This window comes from Cervus elaphus, chromosome 17 (genome assembly GCF_910594005.1).
Source record: "Cervus elaphus chromosome 17, mCerEla1.1, whole genome shotgun sequence".
Taxonomy (NCBI): domain Eukaryota; kingdom Metazoa; phylum Chordata; class Mammalia; order Artiodactyla; family Cervidae; genus Cervus; species Cervus elaphus.
In genome coordinates this window covers 40,427,231-40,454,624 of record NC_057831.1, presented here as the reverse complement: position 1 = coordinate 40,454,624, position 27,394 = coordinate 40,427,231, and the positions used below count along the sequence as shown (strand labels likewise).

The 27,394-nt window shown below is 35.8% G+C and overlaps 1 protein-coding gene across 2 annotated transcripts in view; it reads right to left on the bottom strand.

The window, feature by feature from the left end:
- SLIT2 (slit guidance ligand 2) overlaps positions 1-27,394 on the bottom strand; it is a 386,076-nt gene that overhangs the window by 131,270 nt on the left and 227,412 nt on the right. For both annotated transcript variants that reach the window (XM_043871492.1, XM_043871493.1), the window contains exons 5-8: positions 22,435-22,506; positions 9,322-9,393; positions 3,037-3,108; positions 298-461 (exon numbers count right to left, since the gene is read on the bottom strand). In XM_043871492.1, coding sequence (XP_043727427.1) covers positions 298-461; positions 3,037-3,108; positions 9,322-9,393; positions 22,435-22,506 — 380 coding nt within the window. The remainder of the gene's footprint in view (positions 1-297; positions 462-3,036; positions 3,109-9,321; positions 9,394-22,434; positions 22,507-27,394) is intronic.

Here is a 27,394-nt window from a genome sequence, read left to right as displayed (position 1 = left end):
AAATCATGCGTAGCAAGCAGAACTATGATCTCAAAAGTTCTTATATTTCTTTTGGAGTGTAAACTTAAAAATCCTTCACCACAACTTAGATACAAGTCATCAGTAATTGCCAACCATGCAGGATTGTCTTACAGCCTATGACCATCATGGCGAACACAGAGGATTTCCATGGAGTGATTCGGGTACAACTGCAAAGGTTAATGAGGAACAGCGAAACCTTTCAAGCATGCACCCTGCACAGTTCCTTACATCATGGCATATGGGAATATGAAAACAGAAAGGTTCTTTCTCCCTTACCGCTGCAGACAAATTCTCGTTTTTGAACCTCAGCTACATTGTGGCCCCTCAGGTGAGACGGCCCCATACACTGAGTGTAGAGGCCCACGCGAGGCCGTTGGCGCAGCCAGTCGGAGAGCCAGGCCAGGTGGCAGTCACAATATAGGTTGTTCGAATGGAGTCGACTAAATGAGAGCCAAGCAGTTTAAAGCAAGAAAACAGAACGGAGTTATTTCAAAATTTGGAAAGTTCATTCATAATAATATATGTCTATATCTCAACATGAAATAAGTTAAAGCTTAATATGTGCCAACTTAATTATTTTCCTAAAAATTAAACTGATAACCACAAACTCAAGTCCCTCTTCATCTACTGAGCTAAGCAAATACACAGAGGCTTGAACATGGCCATGAAAATCTTTTGCCGCTGCCTATTCAAAGAAACAGAGACACACAGAAGTCCGAGGCAAATTGCTCTGCAGTCTCAACATACCGGCAGTCAATGGGGGTGGGGCAGAGAAATGGGAATATCAGAGGCCAGGTAGGGGTAGGAGGCATGTTAATAAAAGTTGTGGTTCCCAATCTGGTTCCCAGTTAGTCTTGTCATTATTAGTCTCTGTAGAAACTGCTGGCAAAACCTTTTTAGCAGGTCACTTTCATTTTTTGCTGAACCAGACAGAATAATAATTCAATATAAACCGCTTCTTTTCACATCCTGCTTCTGATTTCCTTCTTTTTGTTTAATCACAGTAAAAGGGATTAGCTGCTTTTGGCTCTTGGGGACACAGCCTCAAAGAGCAGGAATTGAAATTAAAAAACATAGATGGCTGGGAGTGAAGGAATTAAGCCAGTCCCCTCTACGCTGGCACAGATCCATACCAGATCATGGATCCCTTTCAAGTGGCAAATAGCACTTCTCCATTAATAAAATATCAGACAAATATATCCACTAAATTAGGTAAATGACTTCAAACTGGCTTTTATGTTTTCTCAAACTAAAGAAAAGGACACCCAAAACTATAAATCAAAGCATCATTCCCAGAATCATCTATGACACAGTAATACCATTTTAGCCCTTTTTAGCTGATGTGCTCGATTCTAACCCAATAACAGTAATGGATATTAAAACATGGAACTCAGTCCAGAAAGATAATTGGACCATAAAAATGGAATTTTTAAGTAGCAATGATAATATAGAATAATGAAACAACCAAAGCAAGGGAATTTAAAATTAGATGACTGTTTTACATTCTCCTTGAAGCTGAGGATACAGAACAGACTGTCTTCCATTGAAACTAGATGGCATGCCACAGGACAGGAAGGTACATTTGGGGACGGCTGGGTGACCTCCGGTGAAGTTTGCTAGGAGGTCAGTGGCATCTTTTGGAAGCTACAAAGCACATTCCACATCTTTGCTCTGTAAATATTTCCATCTAAACCAAGCACATTATAGTGATTCGACTAGATACATATACATTTGAAATGAGAAAACAATATAAAATTTTAAAAAGCTGAATAGTATGGCAAACTGTAGTGGATTTTTTTACATGAAAATAAGACTCACCATCAAAAACGCAGATGACAGATGTTTCTGCGATCTTAGTGGCTTTAGTTTTTCACAGATTGAAAGCTTGATCAATTTGTTTTTTTAAAAATTAGCTAAGGTTAATGAGAAACCAATTTCATCAAACAGTCTGAGTAAACCGGCCCCCTTCATTGGGCCAGATTAGCCTCAATCTGATAGCCCCAGGAAAACAAAATTTAGTTATGTCTGCTTACTTTTGGAATGATTTTATTTTGCTGAATATTTTTCCAAGGAAATTATAATGCCATCCCATGAAGACTCGATTTTAATGAGAAAACATGAATTAGTACTGACATCTAATTCATTAAAAAGTGGCAATTCAACTAATTTTTGATTAAAGAGGGAAAATAAATGTAATGTTTTGAGTTATAAGCTACTGTAAAAATGAAAGATATTTTCAAAAACTTATCAAAATATATTTACCCTACTTAAACACACATTTTTTTTAAAGAAGTCCAATGCTTTGGTTATGTTTCCCACAATTTCTCACATATTGTATATGATATACTTTTTATGTCAAGGTGATTCGTGATTCTGAAACCCAATTCAAATGAGATTTATCTCTGAAAATGCTTTAACTAAATACCCCACCCTGGGTTTTGAGGATTAATTCTGCTCTTAAAGAAAAAAAAAAAATAGCGGTAGCAAACATTTTTATTAGAGAATAATTTTTATCTGTCTAAAATATTTTAATGTCCATCTGTAACTCCTGAAAAGATATTTTAAAATATAAATGCTGACACAACCTTAATTATAGAAGCACTAAAGGGTGATGCTGTAATTTTACATTACAAAGACTGTTGGAAAGCCAGTTTAGCTTTATTAGGATTGCTTGCTGTACAGTAATAAAATCATAAAGATTTACCATTTATCATTTCTGACAGCCAATCAAGGAGTCTTCCATTTCTTAATGAAATGTGACCTCCACAATAGCTCAAAGTAAATGTTTTTCTCCCCTCCCAAACTTCCCATAACATATATTATTTAAAAGGAAGATTTCAAGTTTTCAGAATAATAGTTCATTTATTTCAACATTATATCAAGAACTTTTTAAAAAGTGGTGTTTCCCTTGTCTAGCCCATGATGAACTAGTGGTCATATTCTTTACTTACTAAAAATAGTACTTAAGGGGAATCAATTGATTAAATTGATTTTATATATATTGAAGCTACTTACAAAGTCCTAAGTTTAGGCATATGGTTGAAACTTGCCACAGAAAGTCTAGTAATGTTGTTATTGTTGAGAGTGCTGTAGAATAAAAAAAAGTCAGAAATTTTAGATATGAAAATTTACTGATCATTCCATATGTTAACACAGAAAAAACTTCTTGTGATTATGCAGAACAAGTATCTGTATCTGGTAAAGATGGCATCAAGAAGGCACTATATTATACACAAGACGACAAATAAATTTCATACTTTAACATACTGCTATGCATTCACCAAGTACTTATTGCAAATGTATGACTTTAGCCACAGTATTTTGATCGTGTAGCTTTATGCACTTTGTGTCTACATGTCTCCTTCTGACATTGGTTAAGGAATGAACATTAGCCATTAGACTATCAGACAATAAAAAAAATTGAATAGTTAGAGTTCCTTGAAGGGTATTAGTGTCCATGAGTAAACGAACCCATCTGAAGTCTCCAGCTGAAGTCTCACAACAATAGCACAGAATCAGTTCTGTCAGGTCCTGGAACAGGGTCCTGCTAATGGTTCTTTACTGTGGACATCAGCCACGGTGGAAATTTGAGTCGGAAGAATGATATCTATATGTGGTATTTGCATTGAGTAGAAAAGACGAGACATGCTGTAGCAATATAGTAAAAATTTAATAGTCTAGCAGTTTTAATTTATTTATTTATATGGCTGCTCTGGGATGAGGGATGCAGGATCTTTAGTTGTGGCATGCAAATTCTTACTTGCTTATGTGCCATCTAGCTCCCCCACTAGGGATGGAATCTAGGACCCTTGCACTGGGAGCATGGAGTCTTAGCCACTGGACCTCAGGGAAGCCCCTTAGCAGTTTTTAGTTGTAGTCACACATCCTATTCTTTGTTTAGTGCTGTGTGGTAGTGATCATGGTTTCTTGAAGCTGGAGTCTTGAACAGGGATGGTCAAGGGAGATACAGTGAAAATAAATACAGTCCTTGCTTGGTTCTAAATTGTCCTACTTTCCCTCTAACACAAGCATTGTCAGTTGTGTTATATTACTACTACTGTCTCTACTACAACTATTACTCATTCATTCATCAAACATTTCCTGAACAGCTCTTATTTTTATGGCAATATGAAATTTCTGAAACTAAATCAGGCATAAAATCCTGTCTCAAAATAGCATACAATTAACTGTGGAGACAAATTACCAAATTACAAAAACTTATAGTTAATAAGATTTAGAAGAGAGAGTTTTTTTTTTTCTCAGTCTTACTATGACAAGACAGTGAGAAAGATAGTTATCCCAGCAATGGGTGAAAAATGTGGAGATGGCAAGTGATTCCAGTACAAAGAAGATACAGTAGGGTGATGATTACATAGGACAAGTTGCTGAAGGAGGCAGGAAAGATGGTTCTTTGGTACAGTCGGATGCTGTGTGATACTTGAGAAGTGTTTGAATTAGACATTGAACATTCACTGGTCTACAGAGGCCAGACAGGAAATATACATGAGAGAAGTAGGCTGCTTGTAAAGAAATCAAATGGGGAAGAGAGATGGAGAAAAGCAGACAGACAGCTGGGGATGACAAGGAGCTTGAGGATGGTGATATTCTTTGTTGTAGCAGCTAATGTTCAGCTCTGATGAACTATTGCTCTGCTGTGATGGAAAGCTGTCAAACAATCTGAATTGCTCAAAAGAAGCTAGAAATGGAAGCTCTTAGACCAAGCTTCCTAATTTTTAAATACTGGCAACTTAAATGTTTCAAAGACTCCATGGGCTATGGGGCCAGTTCTGCTTGGGCTAAGCAAGATACACTGAGGTCACTTTAGACTAGCTGGTGGCTATGGTTATCAATGGTGGGATACGGGATATTCAGGAGTCAAGGAATTAACTTCAATTTCTCTGTAAAGCAGGCAGGATGCAATAGCTACAGATCTAGAACATGCACGGACTCTTTTTACTATCCAGTTTTGGAATGTACTGAATAATTTAAGAACTAATCTGACTGATCTGAATTAAGTCACATAGAAAAAAAAAACAAAACCGCTGAATGTAGGACCTATAAAGCACTGAGTTGGTTGACTTAGGTTATCTAAAAGCTTCTAGTATTTCCCGGTACTCAAGTGAAATGAGATTTTTCTCAAACACCATTAAAACATATCCCGATGTCTGAAATAAAAGGTTTCACTTCTCAAAGGGATTTGCTTTAAATGACCCCTTTTCCTATCCTCAAAATTTATGCTGACTTTATATGGTTTAAATCTTCAGAGTACACAGCATACTGACTGTTGGATAATGCGACTTTGGGGATAACTTTTCAAAAAATAATTCACACTTAGCAGATATGCATTAATTTTGAACTATAGTTTCTTATGCTTAGTCATTCAGTCGCATCCAACCGTTTGCAGCCCTCTGGACTGTAGCGCACCAGGCTCCTACGTCCGTGGTGATTCTCTAGGCCAAGAACTCGAGTGGGTTGCCATGCCCTCCTTCAGGGAAACTTCCAAACTCAGGGATCAAACCCAGGTCTCCTGCATTGCAGGCGGATTCTTTACCGTCTGAGTCACCAGGGAAGTCGGTAAAGAAGAGAAGCCATTGGTTTCTTACAATTCCACACAAAAGTGTACATTGCATGCTGAAGCCAGTGGCTAACCATTTGAAGACTTCTCAAAATGTCAATTCATTTAATTCAACTAAAGAAATTATCTTAGTATTTTTATTTAGTGTTGATTCTGGCAAGGGCTCCCAGGTGGCACAGGTGGTAAAGAACCCACCTGCCAATGCAGAAGACATAGAGGGAAGGGTTTGATCCCTGGGTTAGGAGATCCCTGGAGGAGGGCATGGCGACCACTCCAGTATTCTTGCCTGGGGAATCCCATGGTCAGAGGCGTCCGGTGGGCTACAGTCCATAAGGGTTGCACAGAGTCGGACACAACTGAAGCAACTTAGCATGAAGCACGCATGATGCTGGCAAAGCAATATTGATGCTAATATCTGGTAACTGAACAATATGTGGAACCAATGAAATTATTTTGAAATTAATAATAAGTGTTGATTAGGTATAGTAACAGGCAGGTGTTATATAAATTCTTATTATGAAATAATGCAAATTTATATACTGCTTTATTTGTGAACACGTTTTCCTGTATGAAAGTCTATTTCTATGTTCAACCTCAAGATTTTGTCTTTGTAATGAGAATATATCCGTGTACAAAGGATATCCTGGTGGATAAATAAGAAATGTTAGTCTTGGTAATCATTTAGGCCCTCTCAGACGTCGATCTTGATTTATTCCTTCTTATTCCCAAGTGCTAAGCATAGGATTGGGCAGAGTCTGATATTGGATGTATATGAACCACTATGTTTCAATTAAATTACGTCTATTCTATAGAAAAGAAAAATAAATAAAGCATACAAAACTGGCAAGTCAAGGGATATATGTCATTTCTGAATCTAGTGTCCAAGGAAAAGAAAATACTGATCTACAATTAGTTTCCAGTGTTACTTTTGAGACAGTATCTTATTAGGAAAATAAACTCTAAATCCTATCAATGAGAATTTCCATAAAAAGTCAGTTCATTAAAAACATACAAGTGATAAACTATCTCCCTGCTTTCATCTACCTTGGTTTTTCCTTCTTGAACTTTATTTACTCTCTCCCTTAATATATATTTTAATGAAATAAATTTTCATCAGTGGCCCAGTATGTTTACACCCATCTTCTCCTGTTTGGCCTTAGTATATTCATACATTCACAAATGAATCACAAAATTAACATTTTTAAAGATCTAAAACATTAGAAATCTGAAATTTAAGGTGATGTGCAAATTAATGCTCTTTCATTATTTCCACATGATAAAAAAATATCTCCCAAAGAGTCATGGATGATAGAATCAATCAAAATGGGTAATCTACTTTCTGAACTCTGTATTTAAAACAGTAACTCTACATTTAAAAAGCGCCAGACCAACTGTTTATAATGGGTGAACTTTTGATTTACATGTCAAGAGATTAGGAGATTAGAGTTTAACATATTTAGTCTTTCCAGTGCTCTATCCAATTTAGCCTTAATTCTTCATTAATTTATTTCTTTAAAGGTTGGGTCAATCACAAGCATTTAAAAAATTAATATATGTTAAAAAAATGTCTGCTTGACTTTATAGTATTTTAACACAAAACACTAAAATTTTTTGATAAAAATACATATTTCCTTGTTTCGTGCTGATTTTAATTATTTTCTTTAGCAAACAAACTCTGACCATTAGCTAGCTTTTTGAGATCTACATATTAAAGTACTCAAAAGAGTTCCCAACATTTTGAATTTTTATTTTGACTCCATGAACCATGAGATATTTATCATTCTTTGGTATGCTTCATGATAGTGTGTCTTACAAAAGTCATCTTTTAGATATTGTGTAAATCCAACAAAATATATGAGGTGACTGTGTTTTCTTGAATGTACTGCTCCTAAAAACAGTGATATTAGTTTAGAACCAAAAAAGTAAATGAAGAGTTACTGTATTTGTGGGTAAAGTATTTCCAGTGCTGAGCACAGTATTTGGCACATAGCAGCTACTTCCTCTCCCTCTCTCTCTCAAATATATGTAGAGCACTCAACATACCCTCAATATATTACATATATATTAGTTATTCTATATCTAATAAGTATTTAAGTTCTTTTGCTTAATAATGAAATATTTTATGGTATTCAATTCATTCAAAACATTCAGTAGATTTTTCATAAAATGTTTGGTACCATTAGTAACAAATTCTTTGATTTGATCTGTGCTATTCAACTAAATAGTACATGTGGCAGTCTCTTCACATGTGAGTTTAGTGACATTGACTATAGTTCTGATGTCAGAGCACTATCAAGAAATATTGGCTGTACCCCAGTTATTTTGACTTTAAAATAGCATTAGTGAACTTCCTATATTAAAAAAGGCTCTGGAACACAATTTTATTTTTATTTTTTTAATTTTTTTGGAAATACAATTTTAAAAGTGAACTTATAACTACAGTTTGTATAATAAGCACTTTACATTTATTTTTCCTTTAGAATAAGATAGATTCCTATCAACAAAGGTGATCTCTCATGTGGTTAGAGAATAGTATATATCCTCAGAACATTTTATTTCAATCAACTCATTCTTACATAATTCTTTAAAAACAATAACTGTATGTGACGCAGCTAGAAATTAGTTTCATTTATTCACAATTAACACCAAAACCATATAGAAAAATTGCTAAAATAAGCCATCCTAGTTGAAACAATCAACTTTATTCAGAATTACACTCCGTTCTTCAAACTCAATTTATAAAGCAATGGGATCTTTTTTTTGGAAGAATTTCATAATTTCTGATAACTTTTAACACAGGAACTAAAAATTCAAAACCTCTTCACATTTAATTTAGATTCAGATTGCTGGATAAATTAAGTCGGGGAGAATTATATCTTAGAACTATATTTTATTGGAGGAAGAAACTAGTAAGTATACTTAAAAAGTTAGAAAGGTGAATCTTGGGGGAAATTTTTCAGAAGTGTATAGGCGGCTTAAGCAGCTTTAGGATCTAGTTTTCGTTAAAATTATTTTTCATTATAATTAACAATGTCATTAAAATTATTTTTACAGTGTCAAATATCTGTAGAGATTACTCAGTTGCCTCTAGTCAATTTTTCAGCAAAGTCTATCCAGCAAGAAAGGACAGAAAATGCCAATTATAATCCAAATCTGTGTGTGGTACTTTATGAAGTCAGTAGACTTTAAAATGGACCTAATAGGCGGCTTATTAAATTTAGAAAGTACATTTTAAAATAACCTTACAAAGATGGTAAGCTATCTAGTTAATATGATATTTTAAAATGAGAAATGTCTTTCCATCGCACAGCAACTAAAATATACCAACATATCAGCTCTTAAGGTTTTTTTTTTTTTTTTTTTTGTAATTTTTCCTGTACAACCGATGCTATCTATATATATAGCAATTCTGGGAATTCTTACAAATCCCGTGTATGATACTGTTTTACCACAAGGAAAAATACTTAAAAGATAATACGTGTGAACATTTGAGTGTCTTTCCAAAATTAGACAATTCTACCTAAGCATACAGATATGATATACAGGGTTTTGCATCCATGCATTTCCACTCTTCTCTGCATTTGCTCTGAGTTATTTAAGGGCTCTCTTTCTCTTTCAGAAACCATTCTGACACAAGATTTCAAGCTAACAGATAAGCATCCACGTTAGCACTCCCTAAACACAAAGCTCTGGTTAAAAGAGTGGGAGAAATAAGCAGTACTTACAGCACTTCCAGGTCCCGGAGAGCCCTGAATGCCCCATCTTCAATACAGCTGATCTGGTTGTAATCCAGTTGCCTGTTAAACAGATTAGAAGAATATGTAAAAAACTGGACACTAGCAGGGTTAGGTGAAAGGAAGTCTCCTGAAGGGTCTCTCAAGCCCTAGCCGCAACAACCAAAATGCTCTCACAAATCCACTCGTCTGCAGAAGAATGTCACAAGCCATTCTGGCCTCGGTGCAGCCACTGAAATCTCTTTTTGTTCTGAACTGTCTGTGCAAATAGCAGCCCTCGGAAAGCGCCAGTAAATAATAACTGCACCTTATATTAAATGCCATAGGAATGCAATTTCATTACATCAAGAAAAGCTATCCATTAAGAGCTTTCAGCGTCATCTTGCTGAAACAATTTCATTAAGGTAAAGGACTGTAAATCACTTAATGTCACATGCACCCCTCAGTGACCTAACAGAATCCATTTATCAGAGAAGCCCAGCTGCATGTTAATTTCACTATCCTTGGCAAGAAAGAGCAAGACTACTTTTAGGTTTTCTTCTTTTAAAAGCAGCTTTCCTTCAAGAACTTCAAACCAAGAAAGAGAAACGACACCCCATCTATCTCCTTGCTATTTCCCACTAGGCATATACTTTACAAAGCGACCAGTTGTTTCATATTAACCTTCACTGTTTCCATAATTTGCACTATCATTAATGGTGAATCTGCGGCACTGTAAATATTACAGACTTTTCAGTTAAAGAGATTCTCAAATTATACCACTCTCCAGAAACTAACTTTTTAAAGTATTAAGAAAACTAAAAAAAAGAACAAAATTTATTTTCTCAAAGATGCTGATTTTAGCCCCAAACACGAAGAAACACATACTGCAGCAAGATTGTTAAAATTCTACATATATCTACAGTCAAACATTTAAAGCTGCATTAATTCATTCTAAATAACACAAAACTCAAATAAGTAAATCTTCTCCAGCAGTTATTACTCACTTATTAATGTTTAAAGATTGAAAATAAAGCCTGTTTCAAACTTAAGTTTGCTTTTTCCTACCGCTTGTTTGGGGAATTAAAATTTCCTTGTTCATACTAAGGAATCTACTTGGTTGAAACAGACAACTAAGTACTAAATCCCACTGCCTTCTCCTTTTTTCTTAAACAAATAACCAGCTTTTATCTAAAATCTAGTAGCCTGATGCTTAGTGATATTATTGTTCTTACAGAGAAAGTATTTTAATGCTTCACTTGAGATAGAAACCAAATGGTTGATGATATAGGTGAGTTGTCAGCCTTGCATGCATTGGGAAGGGAGGTACTTAAATAGGGTAAGCCTATGACCCTAATACAAAGATTAGGATCTTTGTATTATTTCAAGTGCAAGATTCACCAAAAAGGCCTAATTCACATTTGAGGTATGTTCTTAAGGGAACTGTTTGAAATAGCTGTTTTTCTCACAAGGCAATTGAATAAAGGTGCAATGATTTAATTCAGTGACTTTCAGAGGGGCCTCTTCAAATTCCCTACTTTAGAAATTATGTACATAGAGAATGTCTCATGAAATATACATCTCATTTTTAAGAAGGTCTCTGGGGGACATAAGCATACAGGAGGCCACCTTGATGCCATGCAAATTGTGCGATCTAAGACGTGCAATATAAAACAGGTGAGCCCCGGAGAAGATACAATTTTATTGCCTGTATAAACTAAGGCTTTCCCCAAATAACAGCTACCACTCACGGAACTGTAACAGCCGAAGGCATCTCTGCTTATTAGGAAGTATGCAGACGTATAATTTTATTTTCTAAGAAGACTTTTAAAGACTCATGATGTAATATGGTTGCTGCGCTTCCAAGAAAACACTTACATTCTGGAGCACTTTTGAGTTTTACAGATTAAATTCATTTAACAATTAAGTTAATAGCCTTTTTTTTTTAATTTTAAAGTGCTAAATATATATCTACACTACTATTCTCTAACCTCCTGAACAATTTATCAAAGCCATTTAAATTAGCACAATGGCATGAAGTGTTACCCTTGACACACTACAAAAGAGAAATTGTTTCCAGACAAATTGGCAAAATCTTTTAATGCTATCAAATTTGCCTAATGCAGTCTCCAGGTTAATCTGTAAAAGGGTGAGCTGTATGTTTGCCCATACCTTATTATCCTTAGCTGTCAATGTATAAATCAGTGCTGACACAGCTTCTTTTAAATCATGCATACTATACACAAAGGGGAAGCCCTAGCTTGCCAGAAAGCACTCAAGCAAATCTTGTCCTACACATACTGAAAGGCAGATTACTTTCTATATACCAGCAGAAGTTGAGACGCTGGTGGAAACTTTGCTAATTTCATCCCTCTTTAACATTGCTCATGATTATATGCCGCTTCTGATTCTTAACAGAAGTCTAAGCCCTTATTGACACTAAAACATTAAGGATATTCGGTTCTCATAGGACCAAATTCTTCCCGAAAAGTTTCCTGAATGCTGTCATGTCTCAGGTCAAATATCTTCTGGGAAGGAAAGTATTTTATGAAAACGTTACTCATTTGAAAGGATAATGAAAATCAAAGCAGACAATTTTTTCATCAATGGATAGATTTTTTAATATTCAAAGTTACATTTATGGAAAGTGCTGTACCCACATGACTGCTCATGAGAAAATCTCTCTGCACAAACCTCTGTTTATCTGCATATGGTTCAAGATAAACAGTGTCAAAGCTGCACAAAAGTGTAATTTATTTCAGAGTTTCTGGACTATTTTTCTGCACCTTGTTTTTCTCACGCTGCTCACTTCCTTCACCACCTTTAAACCCTGGGCACTTCTGCTTTCTATAAACAGGAAAGGACGTGGTCAGCCACGAGTTTAGTGACACGTTTAGATGTGATTACACACTGTGCCATGGAATTGTTCAGAATTAAGTAATTAGTAAGAGGAAAACTTTTTCACTTTTCCAAGAAGTAATGTTACAGCTATTTATCCAGACATACAGTAAATTTGTTGATCTATGGATGATAAGAGTACTGGGTGTCTCTAACAGCTCGAGGGTCCTTTTCGAACATGGGCTACTTTCCAGGGAAAAGCGAACTAGCACTTTTCTCATTTTCCTGGGAGAAAGAATGGTATGGATAGGACCACTGGTGGTTTCCTATAGACTTCTAACCTGCACATTCTCATCCAGGCTGCTGAGTCTTCTCCTTATTTTCTTCCTCCAACCCTCCTCTCTCTGTTCAAATTCCAAATCCCCTCTCCCTCTGATCCACCACTGTCCTCGTTTGTACGTGTGTGGTTTGAAGCAGAGGCTTTATCTTTAACTTCATGAAAATGATGTTGTTAAAAACACACTGCTTTTCCATCACAAAGTCAGGTCCGACTCTTCGCAACCTCGTGGACTGCAGCATGCCACTCTTCCTTGTCCCTCACCATCTCCTGGAGTTTTCAGATTTCTCTCAGCATTAACACTCTATGATTTTATTTTTAATGGTAACTATTTGTCTTCTGATGCTCTAGAATAACTCTAGACTGCTTATTTAATTTTTTCTAGCACTGCCTTCGACAACGCAGCACACATTTATCGAGAGTGATCACTCTGTGCTTCTCTCACATAAAATTTCTAAAGTTGATCTGCTTTTCTTTAAGACTAAAAATAATTTAGCCTAGTTTCAGATTTGGATTAATTTTTGGTATGAAAGATAATATATAATGTTGCTAGATATAAATTTTAACAAAGAGGTATATTAAATGACAAAAAATTTGAACATTTGCTTACTTGGCATTTTAAAACATAACTGGAGACAGTGCATTGTTATTTTTTCCTCCACAATTTTCTGTTTCCATTGTTAATAAACTATATACCATACTGTTTGAATTACATATACAAAACACATCTTCCTGCATTAACTTTAGTTGGTTTTGTCCTTATCCATAGAAAATTCATATTTCAGTGCAGTGTCCAAGTAATAAGATCTTATCACAAATTGATTTTCTTTTTGTAAGAATTAGAACACCATAAAATATACTTACCACTGAAACAATAGTGAACATAAAAAATCTTTAATAATTTCTAAGCCAGGCAGAGTCTGTACAGAGTGTCAACAAAATTGTTATGACTAGGTTACAATTTTGCCAGGGTTTTTCAGGCATGAGAAAGTTTCATTCATATTCAACTCACTACTGCAAGATGACAAACTCCAAGAATTTAGTTGACTTAAAACACATCAAAGTGATTAGAATCAGTATGAGAGAATAACAACATTTCACTAACCTGATAAAACATAAATGGAGAAAAAGAAAAAATGCTGGTAAGGATATGGGCAGAATCTGTTCTATTTCTTCCCTTGTGTGTTTAAAGTTGAGGTAAATATGAGTGTCTAAATATACAAATCCTATGCCAATAATGATTGTCCAACAAGTAGTCCAAGATTTAAGTCATAATATACAAAGGGCATGAGAAAAACTTAAATTAATCCATCCTAGAGAGAAGTTTCTGCAAGTATATCATTTACCTCGGCATGAAAGCACAACTGTGTTAGCCTGGGCATTAGTGAAGAAAATAATCAAGGAAAGGACTTTCTGAAAAATCTTAAATTACTTACATTATTTGAGAATTTAACCCTTTTGCAATGTTTCAAGTAACACTTTGTTTTTCTCACAGGTAGAAAGAAGCTCAGCTTTTATTGGAATAAGCCATAGGATAAAGTTATATCCATTTGTTAATTTATTAGGAGGAAGTTCAAGGTAGCTCTAAGAGAGATGATAATAGACACTGGAGGAAAGACAACTAAACTGACCTTCCAGTTTTGGTAAGTCTAAACAAACTAATAAGGGAGGTAGAAATTGAAACTGACAATAATAATTGCTTGCATTTATTGAATGCACAGTAAATAGCAGGGTCTTTAAACACACCCATCGTATTATTCCTCACAATTACTTGAAAAGGTAGGTATTATCATTATTTTGATTTTACAGATAAGAAAAGAAGGCCCACAGAAGTTAAATAAGTTATGTAAAACAAGTAGTAAATATTTAGTGAAACCTTGATTCAACTTTAAATCTATGTATTGTTGAAGCCCTCATTAGACACAGGTGGCTAGGAAGAGAGATTCAGGAGCTATTCATTCTGCAAATAGAGGTTTAGGCTGAATTTCTAAAGGCAAATTTTCAAGGAAAAAGTCCGCAGTAGAAGAATATTACAGAATTTCAGAGAAGGAAGAGATTGCCTTAGGCGAAAATAATAGTGTGAGGGAGAAGAAAAAAATCCCTTAATCTCTAAAAAATGGGTAGAATCCAGTAAGACAGAAATAAAAGTGGGTATTCCCTATGGAGGAGAGTGGTTCAAAGAACAGTTGTGAGCTGAGGCTCTATAATGTTCAGAGTAATGTCTGCAAGACAGAGATCGTTCTGATTTGAGCAAAGAACTTGTGCACAGATTCAGTGGGAGAGGGTGCTGTGAGCCTGCACAGGTTTCCGAATTTTGGGACCAGTAGGAATATCTAAAGAGACTAGATGCAACGCCATCGGGTAAAACTCACTGATCTCTCAGAGAGTAACCTATATTCCTATTGACCTTGTAGAACTATTGTAAACAATACTCCACTAAATTCCCAAGGCTTTACTATGATGCCTATAGCAAAGCGTTTTGTTTTTGTTTTAATAAGTGGAATGACTTTCAACCAGGAAGTGATGGGATGAAAAACAATGCTTTATGTAAACAAAATTTGGCTAGAACATTGAAATTCCCTAATGAGAATATAAACTGGAGTCAAAACTCAATTAGCAGGTTATTGTAATTGTTCAGAGGGAGAAAAGGATGGCTGGCTGTCCAGGGTTGGGGAAACAAAAAACATAAAGATCTGTTCCATCTCAAGAACAACATGCAACCACTGAAAGGTCATGACAATGACTATTTTATACATATGTGAATCAGATTCCCGACTCTTCAGTCAAAATTTCTTGTGTTTTTTTGTTTTGCTTTGGAAAATGATTATGAAGTTATGCTATATAGATTCATCTTTACATGAGGAAATGTTATCAATAAAAAGAGTGCTAAGGCCCCTGGAGACTGAGCACAATGTGAAATTGGAGAGGTTACTGGTTACAAACTTGCCCATAGTTACTGGGGATTATCACACTTCAGTGTACTTTTTTAGAGTGAGTACAAAGCAGGCGATTTACAGGACCACGGACAGTTCCCATGGTACTGACTATGGCGTCTGCTGAGTGCCTGATACACTACCTTTTAGAACCCGGTGGCTCAGAGGGTAAAGCGTCTGCCTTCAATGCAGGAGACCTGGGTTTGATCCCTGGGTGGGGAAGATCCCCTGGAAAAGGAAATAGCAACCCACTCCAGTATTCTTGCCTGGAAAACGCCATGGACGGAGAAGCCTGGTAGGCTACAGTCCATGGGGTCACAAAGAGTCAGACACGACTGAGTGACTTCACTCACTAATTTCGAGTTATGGGTTACTCCTTGTGACCATAAGAAACAATCTAGATGTTAGTGAAAGTCACTCAGCTGTGTCCAGTTCTTTTCAATCTCATGGACTACATAGTCCATGGAATTCTCCAGGCCAGAATACTGGAGTGGGTAGCCTTTTCTTCTCCAGAGGATCTTCCCAACCCAGGGATGCAACCCAGGTCTCCCATAGTGCAGGAGAATTCTTTACCAGCTGAGCTACAAAGGGAAGACTTCTCGATGTTAAGAGAGGCTCTAGTCCTCATATCATAAAAATCAACTTCATTTGCTATCTATATAAAAGAAGAATCATCTCCACAGATGTATTTGGAAGGTTCTATGCCCCACTAAGAACCACGTGTGATGTTTATTCTAACAGTAAGGATAGCAGGCCCCTTGAGTGAGAAACCAATCTCCCCTTCAAAGTCTCTCCAGCCTCAGGCTCACTGAAAACACTCTAGGAAGGAGCAGAGAGCAACAAAAATCACCATTTTAATTTTATACAAATGGATCTTCTTTTTATAATAATTATGTAATAAATCTGTAATTAAGTATGACGAGAAACATAGTGAACTAAACATAAAAAGTAGCTGATTATGGTCAACATTCTGTAAATATGATTTAACTTACAGGTCAAAGATAAGGTAAGTCTTGTATTTGAATGGTAAAATATATAACACACTCTTTGATTGTTAGGGCTTCCCTGTGGCTCAGACAGTAAACACCTGCAGTGCAGGAGACCTAGGTTCTATTCCTGGGTCAGGAAGGAATAGAAGGGAATGGCAACCCACTCCAGTATTTTTGCCTGGGAAATCCCATGGACAGAGGAGCCTGGTGGGCTCCAGTCAATGGGGGCCACAAAGAGTTGGGCACGACTAAGCGACTAACACTTTCACTTTCTGATTGTTACATATTGATTCTCTGTGACGTGGACAACCCTCGTTCCTTTATTATCATGAAGTCTGAGGCTCCCCTGGTGGCTAGTGTTAAAGAATCAGCCTGCCAATGGAGGAGATGCAAGCTAGATCCCTGGATGGGGACGATCCCTTGGAGAAGGAAATGGCAACCCACGCCAGTATTCTTGCCTAGGAAATCCCAAGGATAGTGGAGCCTGGAAGGCTACTGTCCATGGAGTTGCAAAAGAGTCGGACATGACTTACTGACTAAACAACAACAACAAAATGAAGATGATAGAGGAAAGAAGAGTAGATTGATATTTAAAAATTGGGAAGTGTGGAAAAAAAACCAAAATATATGTCTTCCTGTGATTGTACTGTACAACTGTGAATTTTCCTCCTATGGGTTTTAAATGATCATCCATCAATAAAATAAATGGAAGACAATAGAGTTTCAGAAAAAAATTCCTAAATAATATAATAGCGTATAACAACATATAGATTAACCTTCTTTTTCCTATTTGCCAGATCTTATCACTAATAATCAGTGCATCCTAAATAGTTTTGTTTCTTAAAAAGCCATAGTCATGCATTCTTGTTTCCCAAATGACACCATGACTTACTCAAAGAGAACCAAGTTAAATCATCTTTTAACTTAAATGCTTGTCTTTAAATTAATATATAGTAAAAAATATAAATATTTTCCCCTCACCTATTTTAACCTTTGGGTAGTTTTATTAGAAAAAGGGAGTACAGTTGATAACAGATGAAACTTTACTAGAATTTGTATCATGCAAGCAGATAGAAAATGAATGTATTCATTTACAAATAGCAAAGTTTGGAATACAGGGTATATTTTGAAGATATACTGCAACATGAAAGAAGAATAAAAAATAGATATGATGTACTTTAAAGAGTGTATCTAAAATAATGCTTGTTGGAATTTAATTATTTTAAGTATTCAGGTCCTGCAACGCAAGAGACCCAGGTTTGATCCCTGGGTTGGGAACATCCCCTGGAGAAGGGAATGACTACCCATTCCAGTATTCTTGCCTAGAGAATTCCAAGGACAGAGGAGCCTCGTGGGCTACAGTCCATCGGGTCACAAAGAGTCAGACACGACTGAGTGGCTAACACTTTCACTTTTGCAATCTCAATAACTATTGTCAACAATTTGAATTTTAAGTTCATAAATTGGTATTTTTTGTTTAAATCCTGGGATAACATGAGTAGGAATTATTTCACATAAAAACAAGAGACTCTTGGAAAATTTTTGAACTCATAAAATGCATACTTAGAGAATAAGCTTGCAAGTCTTAGCAATAAAGCAAAATTTAATTTGAATATTCTCCTAAATCATTCAATTGAATGGAAAAGCCTCATACATACTTGTAAACAAAACAGTGCCACAATGTAACATGTCTTCATTCAGAAACTGATCAGGAGATAGCCAAGCCTTTTTAGTCAGTGTTACATATATTAAATATATATACAAATTTATCAAGAAAAATAATATAAACAGTGATTATCACTTTGGTAAGGCATCATTTGGTAATGATACAGTATCAGTACTTGCATTCACACTTGATTGGAGAGTTCAAAAACACAGATGTAAATCCTATATAAAATGGCTTCCAGTGACTACTATAAACACTATTAGATAGTTGATATTTTGATATGATCTTGTTATTCTCAGATCTCACTGTCTCAAATGCCAGGAAAAAGAAACTGGTTTAAGTAGCAGCTGGAGAAAACTGTATAACAACATAAAATATAAAGGGTTTTAATCCAGTTTGGAAATTAATAGAGGTAAGCAAAAAAGTTATGGGATGTCCTCCCTGGAGATATTTAACAGCAAGATAAATGTCCATCTGTCTAGAATAGTTTTACTGTGGCTTGCCTGAAGGAAAAGGAATAAGATCTGTTAATTTGCAAAATTTCTACAGCATCAATTTCATATTGTCAGGATGTTGCCTTGAGCCTATTTAGCCAATCCACAAGCTTAAAGCAAGTACTTCCAGTGCAAATCTTCTCTGATACCTGGAATTTACTCAGAATAAAGCCTGAATATGTGGTAAATCCAATAAACCCAGTACAGTGCATTAGACCAGTATTTTAGACAGTGCTATACAAAATATCAAGGTCTTCTCTGTAGCTCAAATGGTAAAGAGTTTGCCTGCCATGCAGGAGACCAGGGTTCGATCCCTGGGCTGGGAAGATCCTCTGGAGAAGGGAATGGCAATCCACTCCACTATTCTTGCCTGGAGAACCCCATGGACACAGGAGACTGGTGGGCTACAGTCTGTGGGGTCGCAAAGAGTCGGACATGATTGAGCAACTAACACTACTCAAAATATTTATCCTGATGCAACTGAAGCACATATTTCTTCTGTAAAGCCTTCTTTTTTCTCTTATATCTCTGGAAGACTTGAAATACTAGCCATCATGGGACCATGAAGCCTTGTCCAAACTGTAAATGAACACACTGGCATGATACACAGGACAGAGCATTATGCTTCTCCTTCCCACGCTGAATGGGCTTCCCTTGTGGCTCAGCTGGTAAAGAATCTGCCTGCAATGTGGGAGACTGCATTTTGTTTCCTGGGTCAGGAAGATCTGCTGGAGAAGCGATAGGCTTCCCATTCCAGTATTCTTGGGCTTCTCTGGTGGCTCAGCTGATAAAGAATCTGCCTGCAATGCTGGAGACCTGGGTTAGATCCCTGGGTTGGGAGATCCCCTGGAGAAGTTCAAAGGCTACCCACTCCAGAATTCTGGACTGGAGAATTCCATGGACTGTATAGTCCATGGGGTCATAAAGAGTTGGACACGACTGAGCAACTTTCACTTCCCACATTGAACATTCATAATAATAATAATGTCAATACTTATGGACTTTTACTGAGTCATTACTTGATGACCTACGTTTACCATTTTAATAACAATATGAATTAAAATTTACTCTCAGTGCTAATATATTTTACCAAATACCTTTCTTAACTTTTAATGATAAAACTAAACTTCAGAGTCCCATGAAACTGGATTTCTTTGAATAGTGTAGTTTGATCTATTGTTTAATTAACTATAAAATTTTAGAAAATTGTAAGCATGAGCCTTTTTACTTAAATAAACCTATAAATGCATTAAGGTGTTTCAAGGTTATTTCCATGGTCTTTCACATGGTTACGTGGATGCCAGTGAGAGTAGCAGGAATAAATTGTTCTTTTGACCATCATCATTCAGCATCCACATAGTTTCTTAAGCCTCCTTTCCTCCATAAGAAAAGAAACCTTCAAAAATAAAGCCATTTGGATGCTATTCTACTCAGCTTTCTCCATGTTCGGACTGCTATGCTTTCTGCTACTGCTGCTATTCCGAATCAGTACTGGTTCACCTTAAAGATACAGATATATTCCTTATATCACACACACACACACATTTCACTGCACTTTAATTTTATCCTCCAATCCCTTCAAAACCCAGAAATCAGGCCTTGAATAGGTCTTAATAAATTCTTACTTTCTCAATCTGCTTTTACTGACCAACATACAGTATGAACCAACCTCCTTGAAGATTTCTGTATATTTTCTTTTCAGTAATTCTTTTCTAAAGTATTCCCTGATAACCTCAAGCAACACCTTTATCTCTTTCTTTCCTCAGTGCCTGTGGCACTTCATAATTTGTTTATAAATCAGGGTCTGGCACATATTTAGTACCCTCTGAGATATTTATACATCTATGTATTTTTTTTCTACTTTACAGCTCAATGTCTAATTGGTCCATGGTCTGTCTGATCCCTCACTAATATTGCAGATTAGTCCATACTCTAATCTTCTCTCTCCTTAGTACCTTTTTTCTCTAATAATCACAAGTGCAAGCAATTATTATATTGATTTCATAAAAGTAAAAATTAAAGCTCAGTGAAGTTTAATGAATTGTCATGTTTAAAAAAACAAAAACAAAACAGCAAAATATTCTGAGACTCCAGTCCTAGGCTCATCTCACGGTATTTATAATAATTGCGTTTAAACTGAAAAAAGGGAAATGATATGGGGGGGGGGATATTTCCCAAATTCCACCAAATCAATGATGCATTCCTCGAAGTACATTGGTCAGTATCTCACTTTTCTTTTTATCTCTAAACTTTTAGAATTGCACTTTTAAAGAAGAAACAAAGAGGAATTAAGGAAGAATCCCACCATGACTGGTATCTCACTCCCAAATGCATCCTTAAACCTGGGAGAAGGATCACTTGCAGACTTGGATTCCCTAAATATTGTTACTAAGATTAAAAGCCACCTGTTTTCAGGCTTTAGAGAGAATACTGCTAAAAGACTGCAAGAGGCAGTCCCAAAGGGTGGTCAACTTTGGCCATTACTGTTCTTTCACAGAGACATATAGACAACTTGAGTAGGTGCTACATAGGAATCTGTGTTGTTCTGACAAGAGATAATACATAGAGGCAGTTTTGAACACCCCATATCTCTGAATCTATTTGAAGATTTTCCTCAGTATTCATTAGAGATTAAATCTAAGCAAATAAAATCTTTAACATGTAAATGCTAATAAAAGTCTAAGGCCAGGATTTTGATGGCACTATATATTTATACTTAGAAGTCTATATTTTTCTATCTCTACCTGTACACTTAGAAAGTACAAATTTAAAACAAAAAACATTTACATTGAAGAGAAGATGTAGAGGCCATAGCTTATAGCTTTATAAACAGTCGTCTTCTTTGACGAAGGAAAACATCTGTCTCACATTCACTACTTGAGAAATGTTGGATTCCACCATGGAGAATTCTGAAAGTAAGTTAATTCTTGAAAGAGTTTCTGCCCCATTTATTACAAAGGTAAGAAATACTGAATTCCTGATAGTTAATGTCAGCACACAGGGGCTTTTCCCTTTACATTTCAAACTAATGTAGAAGCTAAAGAAAACACTTTATGACCTAGTTTCACAGTCTGTCAAAATCCGTCATTTTAAAAGGTTAATATGATACTTTAAAATTTATTAAGATACATATCGATAATGTTAGGATTGCCGCTGTAATCTTAAATCTGATATGCAAAGAGCTATGTGCACTTACAAAACAACACATATACACAAGACACTAGATTAAAGATTTACCAAGGACAAATACATAGGTTTCTTTTACTTTGCTTTATAAAGAAGGCTATACATATCTTCTTTCATAAAGATAAAAGAAGGAAAAATCTAAGAAAAGTATTCACACAAATTGAAAGACACTTTTCTCATTCTCACACTTCGGAATTTAATAAAAATGGTGATCTAAAAGCTATTTTAAAAAGCTGTAGCTCTAGGCCACAGGTGTCTCTAACAAGAAAATATTATCTACACTTTCCAGAAAAAAAATAGTCTGCATTTCCAATAAACACCAATAACAAGTGAAAAAGGTACTATTGAAATAAGCTCATAGTAAGAGGGAAGAATACATTGTAAATGCCTTTTAATCAAATCATTTCTTTAGACTTCACAAGATTAACCAACCACAAGGTATGAGGAACCTTGTGATAACTTCAGTTGTTATTTGATAACTTCAGTTTCAAGACATCTTCTAAAGGAGACTTCCTTCAGATAACATGTAACAATGATTTAAAACTTATTGTTACAAGTTCTGCTAAGGAAGCATAAAATGCATAAGCTTTCACCATTTCTTTCCTGACACTTTATTTAATACGAATTAAACCTGGAAAATGGATTAAAAAAAAAAAACAGTATAATTAGAAAAAATACTTACAGATTTTTAATATCAACTGCCCCACGAAAAGCTTTCCTTGGAATTGCCTGAATCTGGTTTTCACTGAGGTCGCTAAAAATAAAAAAAGGGATAAAAGATTAAGTTATAAATATGATTTAAGAGTTATCTTAATAATTATTGAGAAGTGATAAGTCACTTTCCAAAAAAGAAAGCTAAAGAAACACTTAATCATTGTAATTAAATTAATAACATTAGATGCAATTTCTAATGCAAATATTTTATATTTCTAATAGAAATTAAAAATTTGGACAAAATGGTCTCTTGAAGTAACTTTTCAGATCTTTAATTCCTAATAAATTATTAAATATGGTTCTCTTAAATTTAAGAGTTGATTCACTTCTGTGTAAAAAACTATTTCTTTAAAACAAACAGTAAATTGTTCATAACTCAATTTCAAGGGATTCTAAAGAAATAGTACTTGTTATTTCTCCAACACCACTGATATAACTTAAGAAGTATATAGGAAAACAGTTCCATTTAACATCCTAGAGAAGACTGGGCAAAACTGATAAAACCAGGGCAGTATGATTAAGTTTTCATAGCACTTTAAGTAATCTTGAAAATGGAACATGGCAGTACTGGCCCAACAATAAAACCCACAGTTCTTGCATGAAATATTAACAGCACATTGATTTAAAACCTTCTTTAAATAATTCTATTATAACCATAAACACAGACCATCTATATTTGCATTTTAATTTAATCTAGAAATACATTTTAATCAAGGGAACAAAAAGCACTCTTTGAGCTGAAAGGAGAGTTTGTAAAAATTACTCATCTCATGAAATGGATCATTATTTTTCCTTCAGAGTTCAGACGCAATTCTATAAGCTCATATAGTATTATTAGCCTTAACAAGTAGGATATAAATACACAATGCAAGAAATGTCATCGAAAAGAGGAAAATTTAAATAACGTTATCACATAGCAGAAAGCTGAAACAGCAAATAAAGTATTAAAGTAACAATGAAGGTACTAAAATTATCTTTAAAATTCAAAATAACCGACGCTCATGAAGAAAGGCGAAGCTACTGACCACGGGTGTGTGGCTGATGAAACAGAGCCATTTTCCAATTATGCAGAGACATACTGGACAAATTCATCGACAGCCTCTCCCCCAGAGCTTCTTATGACCAGAGCTGGTTGCTCAGACAGTTGTGACCACACAATAGAGAGAACTGGCTGATACAGAGATTTAGTGTGCGGTTTTGACCTCATGAGCACCAAGTTTTAAACAACTGAGATTTGCATTTATATCTCAATATCTTCAATGTTCAAATTAAAAAATAAAAAAGGTTCACTAAGCAATCTGTAGAAACAAACGTTAGTCTGTTTAAAGCGTAAAAGTCCTTAGAAAAAAGAAACGTACATACATGTTTTATTCCAAACAGTGACTTTGTAAGACACGCTTATGTAGGTGTTAATGTAGCCATTAATGTCCTAAGTGAACTGTTTTCAATAGCTTCAGTATATCCCTAAGAGTAATAAAACTTCATTTCCTTAAAAATTGCTTGTTTCTCCAGCTTGTCATTGATTCAGACTGACTTCCTTCCTTTGTTTAATTACATCCAATTAAGAATACATATTTAAAAGCCTTAATGCCAGAAACAGTGCTCAAAGGAGGCTACTAAGCTAAGAGAAGGTAAGAGAGATGCTAGAGAAAGACATTTCAGAAAGTAATAAGAAGTGAGAAGGGGAAAAACTGAGTTCAAGCAAATTTAAATCTAGAGCACTCCTTGAAAACCAACAGTGATTTTATCGTTGTGCCTCTGTCAATTCAATGTTTTCTCCCATCATTTGTTTTCTTTTTCCACTTCTCCTAGAACAAAACAAAGACTGCTTTAGAGACGGTGTGAGTGAGTGTGTGTATGTGTGTGTGTGTTCACTCGAGCCCTACTGTTTGTGACCCCATAGACTGTAGCCTGCCAGGCTCCTCTGTCCGCGGGATTTCCCAGGCAAGCATACTGGAGCAGGTTGCCATCTCCTCCTCCAGGGCATCTTCCCAGCCCAGGGATGGAGCCACGTCTCCTGCAGTGCAGGCAGATGGATGCCACTGGGAAAGCCCAAGGTGAATAAAAATGGCAGAAATGCTGGCTTCAGATTTTAGCCTTTTTGATTGCCTCAGGCAGAATTCTAGAACATAGAAAGGTTTTATTTTGCTAACACTTACCATCTTATCTTTTATATGAGAGTGAGTAACAGTTAGGCTCGGAACCTTGAGATCAATGTTTTATGTGTCACTGCCCCAGGAACAGACTATTCTGTGGGGTGTCTGTGCTTGTGCCCACCTCACTCTGGCAGCCAACTTCAGTTATGGATCTCAGTTCCCTTAAGTTAAGTGGGCAATGTTCACCCATGACAGGAAGAAGAACCTAAACAAGTTTTTAGTAACTTCTGTATGCAATATTTAAATTTTAGAAATAATACAATATCAAAATTTATATTTTGAACCATGTAGCCATCTTGTGAAGTAGGTATTATTATTATCATTGTTATTATTATTTATTATTGTAAAGAAACCAAGCTTCAGAGATGTCAAGTATTAATGCTAAACAATGACATAGACTGTTAAATTAAATATAGAGGAAATCCAGATAACTATTGAGTCAAGATGAGGGGATTTCTAAGGATGACACTGGGGGCTATTAAATCCATCTCAATATATCCTTTCTGTGAACTAAAACTTCAGAGATTTTTTTCTTAACTCATCCTAGCTTCTGACTTATGTCACTGGCATTTTTGTGTGAAATAAATGGCACAAGCAAGGAGTATGGAGGTGCAAAGCAGAACTTTCGGTCTGGTTTTCTTAGAAGGTGTAACACGCAGTGGAGTAATAAGAGACGAGGTTGGAAGGAGCAATCAGTGGTGCGATTAGATTTTCGTACCCACTGAAGAGTGAGTTCTTTCAGCCGACAGTGGTAGGAAGGCGAGAGTGGTGGATACGAGCTGAGCAGATGTTCTTCCTTAGATTAAACTGTCAGCAGAATTTAGCAGAATATCAGGGGTCAAAGACTCAAATCTAAATAACCAGATACAAGATTTTTATGATAGTTGGGGGAAAAGTAACGAGAATGTCAAACAATACAATAACTGTTAATAAAAACATTGCTTATTTACTCTGACCTAGTTAATGGATGAGGCATCTCCCACCCTTTAGACAGAAAAGGTGCAAAAGATTGAGAGGTACCAGGGACGCATGAAGAACCAAACTTAGAAGTGAACTGTATGTGGATGTGGATTAGGCAAAAGAGAGAGAGGAGATACGAGTCACTTTTAACTTAGATTAGAGGAACCATTAACAAAATTGGGAAATCAGAATTTACAGTGTCTATTGTGAGCTTGGTTGTGAATTTTTTTTTTCCAATCTCACTATAGAGATGTGATTTTTTTAATCTCACAGTTTGATGACAACAAAGAGAGTATAGGATAAGTAAAGCCTGAGTGGTACCATCTGAGAAGAGTGATTTAAAAGATCAGAGAAGTAACATTTATTGGAGACTTAGCTGACTCCAGCCACTTTCAAAATAAAAAAGGAATTTTTGGAAATTTGATGAAACCAATTGAGCTCAATATTTCTCATCCTCCAGTGTTGGTGTGGGTGGTTGACAGAAATTTAAGGAGAGGGTGAACATGCCAGAGGAATTAACAGCATAGACTACAGGCTGAGACTGACTGAGGCTGAATTCTTTAGCTCTTCCATTTGTTAACCACGTGACCTTGGGGTAATTGCTTATGTTTTCTGTACCTCAGTTTCTTCATCTGTAAAATGGAACAATAATAGTGTCTATATTATAGGACTGTTAGAGGGATTCAATGAAATCATATTCTTAAAGAGGTCAAAAAAGTGCCTGACATACAGTAACTACTATAGAGGTATTGGTTACATACACGTTACAGTTATTCTGCTAGGAGACTAAGTATATCTGCTCTGTTCCTTGAAAGACCATTGTAGGCAATGTGAGATATTACTGATGAGAGCGCATTGTTTTGTGAACTATGTGATATGAGAAAAATGAGCCAGAACTACTGAGTTAGCAGGATAGAACTGCCAATGGAAGAGTCTGTAATTACATCACTGGGCAATAGAGTGTAAAAATGTGCTTCAGAAAAGGAAATGGCTTGATTGGAGTTGATTTTTAGGAAGATTAATCTGGAAATTGAATTTTGGAGCAGGCAGGGACAATTGGCAAAGAGGCGCATTGGGAAGTATTATGGAGAAAGGGTGGGTATCCAGTGAACTAGGCAATTCTTTTTGGAGAGCATTAAACAATATAGTGGAGAGTTGGGGTTAGGTCCAAACATAAGGTCTTTGATGCACGTTAAGGGGCTTGACATCATGGGGAGAGTTTAGAACTACTCAGCTTTACTGAGAAAGGCAACAGCAAAATGCAAAAATGTGAAAAGTATTTAGGGAAAACAAGTGTGGTCATTGAGGGGCTGGGATGGAAGACAAAGGGGCTAAAATTTGCTTTGTAAATTTTTGGACACAAACAAATGGAAAGATACCACATGCTCAGGGACTGGAAGAACTAATGTTGCTAAAATGTCCAAAATGATCTACAGATTCAATGTAATCCTTATCAAAACTCCAATGTTCTATTTTCCACAGAAAAAGAACAAACAGCCAACCCTAAAATTTATTTGGTCCCACAAAAGAACCGGAATGGCCAAAGCAATCTTGAGAAAGAAGAACAAAGCCAGAGGCATCATACTTCCTGACTTCAATCTATATTACAAAGCTATAGTAATAAAAATAGAAAGATATTAGCAGAAAAATAGACAGATCAATGGAACAGAATTATGTGAGGTAATATGGTGGGATGAGATTTTAGAGAATACCAAAGATACTTCTGTTTTAAGGCTTCTAACTAAAGAATCTGCCCGCCATTGCAGGATATGCAGGAGACATGGGTTCGATCCCTCGGTCGAGAAGATAACC